The 6,472-nt window shown below is 52.7% G+C and overlaps 3 protein-coding genes across 3 annotated transcripts; 1 reads left to right on the forward strand and 2 right to left on the reverse strand.

Annotated features, from left to right (window-relative positions):
- Positions 1-2,103: 2,103 nt before the first annotated feature.
- Positions 2,104-2,353, reverse strand: SNOG_03063 (hypothetical protein; the record flags this gene model as incomplete). The annotated part of the gene is made up of 2 exons (XM_001793600.1): positions 2,104-2,173; positions 2,274-2,353. 2 exons carry the CDS (start codon positions 2,351-2,353, stop codon positions 2,104-2,106), a joined length of 150 nt encoding a protein of 49 aa, XP_001793652.1.
- A 26-nt stretch (positions 2,354-2,379) lies between these two features.
- On the forward strand, positions 2,380-2,551 carry SNOG_03064 (hypothetical protein; the record flags this gene model as incomplete). The annotated part of the gene is made up of 2 exons (XM_001793601.1): positions 2,380-2,406; positions 2,474-2,551. 2 exons carry the CDS (start codon positions 2,380-2,382, stop codon positions 2,549-2,551), a joined length of 105 nt encoding a protein of 34 aa, XP_001793653.1.
- A 332-nt stretch (positions 2,552-2,883) lies between these two features.
- Positions 2,884-6,359, reverse strand: SNOG_03067 (hypothetical protein; the record flags this gene model as incomplete). The annotated part of the gene is made up of 9 exons (XM_001793602.1): positions 2,884-3,599; positions 3,648-3,700; positions 3,926-4,051; positions 4,104-4,747; positions 4,880-4,966; positions 5,001-5,469; positions 5,562-5,606; positions 5,640-5,952; positions 6,323-6,359. The coding sequence occupies 9 exons, from the start codon at positions 6,357-6,359 to the stop codon at positions 2,884-2,886; spliced, it is 2,490 nt and encodes an 829-aa protein (XP_001793654.1).
- Positions 6,360-6,472: the final 113 nt, after the last annotated feature.

Genomic DNA, 6,472 nt, shown 5'->3' on the forward strand with positions numbered 1-6,472 from the left:
CGGAGAATATCTCCAGGCCGCACGTTGTTGGCCATGGAATGCAATGAGATGCTTTGCACGGTGCAGCATGCAGCCGACGGCACGTTGGCATGCGGCAGGCCCGATGTGAATGCGACGTCTCGCGTCCTAGTCGCTGGGTGGGCGTACTTGCCTTGGCTGCATGTCGCTCTACGGGTGGCGCCTCTAGCCGACGCGACACCTGTTTGATCGGTGAGGGACGAGGCGCGAGATTGGTAGATCGAGCGGAGGTGTGGCACCCCACAGATCTGTGGTACGTTTGCTGTCAACGCTGTGGCCTCGATGTTGGATGCTATTCGGTGAGAATCGCGGGGCTACGGTCGTTGATGTGTGACACGGCTAGGCCCAGGACATGACTTCTCGTCTTAGGTGGCCGCTCTCCCTGTACAAGTGAGCGGTGCTTCTGGGTGAGACGACGTCTGCAGTGAAGCGACGTGGCGGCGGTATCGAAAGTATAACGGCGCGCGCGCAAGCCGCGAAGGCAGCTCTCTGCATGAGGGATTACAGAATTGACCGCCCTTCCTCTTTCGCAGCCTTGGGATTTCCTCGAAGAATGTTTGGAAGAGACGGTGCTGGGTATAGCTGTCTTCAGATGGGGAAAGCGTAAGCTAGCGTTGTTGACACTACACGTTCGCAATCATGAAGGATTCAACACCGCGTTCTGTCCGGTGAAGAATTCAGTGGTCCTCGCATGGTTGACGGAACGCTCCTTACCATGCAATTAATGCATCTGATAAGTTTTGGCGCCATGAAGCGATAAGAAACCAAGATTCGGAGCTACTTGACGAACCACGTGGAGAATCGGCCCTGAGCGCGTGCCCCTGTTGCCCATGTGATATGACGAGCAGAGGATCCTGTACCAGACTAAACGACATTTGATACATTCGGCATCCCGACGAAGAGGTGCTGGTATCTCGGATGGAAGAGCGTTGAGAAATGCATGGCATCGAACCACATTGACCCCTGAGTAGTTGTAGCGGCATGGTCTCGAAGTTGCCCGTGCTGGATGAAAATGGCACCTTGAAGCGAAATGGGAATTGCGACCTCAGTATATCGATCGCATTATTGATTGGGCATCAAGGGACTATGTCGGAGTTGCTACCGATGCCCATTGATTCGCGAGCTGTTCCAGATTGTCAAAGGAGCGAATCCGATGACCGAACATAGCGCCGACGCCTCCGAGCGAAACTCTGTTTGACCGCGAAGCTCCGACGCACGAGTGCGCGGATTCCATTTGGAGAAGTAAATGCGCAACATGATCTGATAGGCAGAAGGATGCACATCATGCTCGCTTGATCCGGAGAAGCTGCTTCCTTGCTATCTGATCGTCTGTGTATGTTGTTGGAGTAGAGAAATGATACCCTGCCATTTTGGAGTCGGATTTGCCCATGCGCAGGCAACATGATCGACGGCACAGTTACATCTCGGCAGAACGGACATACTGCCTAGATTTGAAGTGTCTCATCAGACGTGCAGAACTCCGTGCTTAGGTCCGTGTTCGAGCACTGCAATCTGATGGGGCGAATCTATGCTATGGACGAGGTGAAGCAAAAGCGGCTGGCCCTTCAGCCTCATTTTCCTCAGACAAGCCTAATCATCTGCCGTCGAAAGCCTCGTTATAGTTTGCCATGCCTGAAGGTAACGATAGAGTTGGCCTACGTGCGTAGCGGTTTCGTTTCAGGTACACCTGCTCACTCAAGATGCGTTGCTCGCCGATCCGAACCCCAGCTTCGCGTCGCGTAGCCGAGTTAGCGCGCCAACCTGAACACGCGCGTGTGGCCCGGATCGTCTATTCTCCAACCACTGAAACAAGCCCTTGGAGAACATGATCGACCGCTTAGATTTAGATTGGGCTGCAAGTTGGAGTAAGGTAATGAACAAGTGAGGCATTGTTGCATATGCATGAATCCGCGGTTGACATTGATGAAGAAGGGGTGTTCAGCGTCCCGGCCGTCGCGCCTTGCGGCGTTAAGGCGTTCAACGCTCTCGGCGCAAGATTGGAGGCGGTATGTGTAAGGTTTGCAGCTTCTGTCATGCTAAATAATCCCATGAAGCTCGCTCGTTGACCGCCGTGATCCGTGGCCACTAGGGATATTCCGGGGCAAGTTGCGCGATGCCACAGTCTGGTTCGGAGCGGTGCGGTCGCGGCACAAGCCTTGAATTCGGTAGTGCCGGTACACCGCTCCAATGGCATCCTGACATCACGGTATGTCAGCTGTGTACGCTTGTCCAGGTCAAAACTTTGATTCAGCAACCTTGTCGTTACGATAAACACCGAGACGCTCGAGCGCTCACTCGTAGCCAACCATGTACTTCTTTCCTTCATGCAAGACATGTTGATTGTCCACTGCTAACTCAGCCATGGCAAAAAGGACTTTGCTCACTAGCGTAAGTGTGTTTTTGCCTCAGACAAGAAAAGAAAAATGACCCAAACCGTAACCGAATACGGTGGTAGTCCAGCATAGCGGACGAAAAAGAAACTAAAAATGAGAAAGCGAGTCCGCGCCACACTGCCGCAGACATGGAGCGGTAATCATCGGGTATAGAATATTGAGCAACTCGTAAGATCGCAAAACTGTGACAAAGGTCCCACCCATGCTTGCTTGCACATACGCGAATGATCTGACCGCCATGGCAAATCAAATGTGATTCGTACGTGATAAAAATGTTTCAGCGCTTGCCGCCCAGTGATGATAATTGTGTATGAATATTGATGCAAATGCCCATGCCCAGATTGCAGACAAAAAAAGAAACGAAGTCGATGAAAGTGCCCATGCGCCGGATAAGTATGCGGTAAGAAAAGGGTATACACAGATGCGCGCATAGGCGTAAAGTCGATGTTGCGGATAAAGCGGTATTGGTAGCTTAAAATTTCGGTAACTCGAGCTTCTCGCGTAAGTTTATGAGAACATCGAGGTCGACCTTGAGGATCGGAGAATTTGGCGCAGTTTCGCTGAGTGCTTCGATGGTACGTGCAAACAGCGCATCGAGAGCGCGAGGTGTCAACGGGGTGTTGGCGGGCAGATGCTGATAAATGCTTGATCTGTAGACAGCTGCAAGAACAAGCATGTTTCCGAATTGGGCATGCATGGTACCAAAAATATTAGTTAGGACCAGGCGTTCTGTACGTGTACTCTTGTAGTCTTCATAGCGACTGCCTTCTGGCGCACCGATGCGGTCGAAGGCTATGGTACTTCGAATCGCGGCCTCGATACAGATGCATGCAAGCTTAATCATTTCTTTTTGATCCGGAGTTAAATCGACGATTGGCGCGGCCCTGTCCATACCTCCATTGACAGCTGGCGAGCTTTGATGAGTCCAGGTGTGAGGTTGACGCTGATGTGAGGGAGGCCACTCGGTCAAGACTGCAAGGCGCAAGTAGGGGCGTAGCATCATATAAAGACCTCCGTAATATTTGGCGCGCAGTCGAGCATGGTTTCGATCGGTTGAAGGAGGGTCGGTGTCGTTCCATTGCAGTTGGCCGAGCAGCATCGATTTCCAGCTGCGAAGCACTTCCATGTGATAATTCACATGAACAGCAACAGCCTTGGGATCGTTCTCGTCAAAGCTCCTGCTCTTGCCTATACTCGGTCAGCAACGCCCAATGTGACGGTGTTCAAAATTCTTACTTCCGTAGAGCTGGTTGTGTGCTTCGTTCATGATGACACGTAGATAGATCTGACTGGAATATATCATTAATTCAATATCTTCGTTAGGTCGTGCCTGGGGTTCCGGCACGACCATAGACATGCCGTCAATGGGGAAGCTTTCGCACACCCCCGCTGGGTACATTATGAAGCTCTGGTAAGTTGTAACGCTGCTTGTTGGCAGTGTACTCATTTCGGCAACGATGTCGCTTGTGTCTGTCAGCTAAAGTTGGCGGATTGGAAGGAATAGGAAGACCCACGATTCAAGTTGTAGGCAAGTCCAGTACACGAATAGCACCAGGTCGAGCTTGTAACGTTCCTTGGGCGTCAATACCTTGTTGGCTTCTCCACTAAGGTACCATTCGCGACGGAGCTTGTTAAGGTCACTAGTGAAGTGGTAAGTTGCAAGTCAAGATTCCAGAATGTATGACGGCTTACGCTTTAAGCAAGACAATCGTGATCCTGCAGGCGCTGTTTATCCAGCTCCAGCTTTCCAACACTCTCGCGAATTGGCTGATGTACAAAGCTGCCAGAATGAAGGCTTGCGCGTGCGCAATAGTTAGTCCGCCGTGGTGGTTTCCAAGAATGTCCGTGGCGTATGAATAATAAGCCATACCCGGCATCAGATCAATATTTCTAGGGCGTGGGTCGTCGGTATCGCTGTGAAAGCTACCATCCCCCCATGCATTCTTCGTATGAGTCTTGTCGCTCTCAGGGCTCGGTAGAGGTTTGTCTTTGGTCTTGTACGAACACACTTTTCCAAGTGCAAGTACCAGAAGAACTATTGCGTTGCGCAACGAGCGCTCGATTGCCGCTTTAGGGTATTGCTCGTGGATGGCGCTGCTAGATCTCTTTCTCTTCATGCCAAGGCTGACTTGATGCGTGGCTGGAGACGCAATGTTTGGACCCTTGAAGTCAGGACTGTACTGTTCTTTGAACTCTCTGAACATTTTTTGGAGTTTGCTGCGATTGAAAAACGGGTGCAGATTGTGCATGTTTCTTTCATAGGACTCGAGTAGCTTGTCCATGGTGGCCACACGGAAATTCAGGGCGCCCATCCGGTCCCAGTCCTCCGGGATGCTCTTCCCCATACGAGTTGCCATTCATGGTACGAGGGCTGGCTTTGTCTGGAGGGGGGTGGCCCCATAGACCTTCCTTCCCTGTTGCTGGCGATGACGCATCGGATTCGTTGCTACTTTCTGGACTACCCGGACCCTGGGCTCCATCGTTAAGGTCTCGTCCTTCTCCGTAACCCCACGGACGTAGAAGCCCTCTCTCTTGTTCCAGTTGCATTGGGTAATCTGAGACGTTTCGTCCAGAGTCTTTCAGTTTTACTAGGTAGTCTGACAACTTGTACCAGTCTTGCATGGCAGACCAATCCTCGAGTAGCTTATGCGCAGGCGTTGTGTGGTCACTCTGAAGGCCAGCTTTGTCTTGTAATCCGGCATCCGTGGTACGGCTCATATCCGTCCTCACACTGTCAGCTGGCGTTGCCGGCTGTTGAGATCCAAGGAGAAGGGCTTCTTGCTTGATTGGAGTTGAAGCTTGCGCATGTCCCGGCGACATGTAAGGAACCATAGGTGACTCCATCTTCATGCCGTTAACTCGAAGTGACTGATTTCTGCCTTGCGCTGGAGTTGGCATTCTCGACGTGCTCTGATCCCTTGGTGGAGCAGGAACTGTGTTGTCGGGCGAAGCCATGTTCGAGGTGTTCTCGAAGGCTCGGCGGGGTGGAAGTCTGCTCTCAACATCCTGTCGCCACGCACCAAACTCTCCAATGAAGTTGGTCAAGACGTCGGTCATGCTATTTACACTGTCTTGAAGTTGCATCATACTTCTATCCTGTCTGAAGCCTGGTTCAGTACTAACATTGTTCGTTTAGTTCAGGTAACGTACTTTGGTGGGGGAACATCTTTGTACTGGCAATCAAAGTTGTTCTCTCTGCAAAATTGACAAGGTCGTGCTTCGTCGCACTTCTGCTTGCGCGCACGACAGTGGTTGCATGCCTGGGTGGCTCGGACCTGTTTTCTCCGTACTTGGGCCTGCTGTGCTGAATACTGGCCTAGGTAAGGACTTGGGGCTCCATAGGGGGCAGGCTGGCCGTAAGGCTGGCCAGGCGGGGGTGGCGCATGGTAAGCTACATCGTTTGGATGAGGAGGGCTGATGGTCGGATTGTATCCGCTGGAGACGCTGCCATTGGAACGGTGGTCCTGGTTCACCGACCAAGGCGTCGGATGACTGCCATGCTCCATGTTGAGCTGAGGCTTGACGTCGACGGGTTCCGGTGCTGTGGCAGACTGAGGAGTGGGGAGGCGGACGATAAGTGGAAATGCTGTCTTGCGGGACACCAGATGTCACGGGAGAAGGGCCGGGGACGCCATGAGGACGCTGACCAGGCGACGGGATGTTCCTAGGATCCGCAAACGCGCGGATGTCAGACGGCGGAAGCGACGGTGAAGGTTGATGTCCGGGATAGGATGGCTGGCCTGGAGACGGATACGGCTGAGATGGTGGTGGCAGACTGTGGGTGGGGTATTGGCGAGACACTGGAGATGGGGCCTGGACGGGGACGGGATGTGAGTGAGGTCGAGAATGAGGTGGTAGAGGTGGCGGTGGGAAGGTGTGACCGTTGGGGACAGGATTGACTGAGTCCAAACGGAGCCTCTTGTGGGCGGGCGCGTCAGGATCAGCCATGGTTAGATATGGCAGACAAGATCGCTCAGCCATGCGGCTATGCACCCAGGACTGAGCAATTGGCACGACTACAGAGTTCCCAGGAACTAAACTGCAAAAGCCAGTCCGGGCCC

Source organism: Parastagonospora nodorum, assembly GCF_000146915.1.
Source record: "Parastagonospora nodorum SN15 chromosome Unknown scaffold_4, whole genome shotgun sequence".
Classification (NCBI taxonomy): Eukaryota; Fungi; Ascomycota; class Dothideomycetes; order Pleosporales; family Phaeosphaeriaceae; genus Parastagonospora; species Parastagonospora nodorum.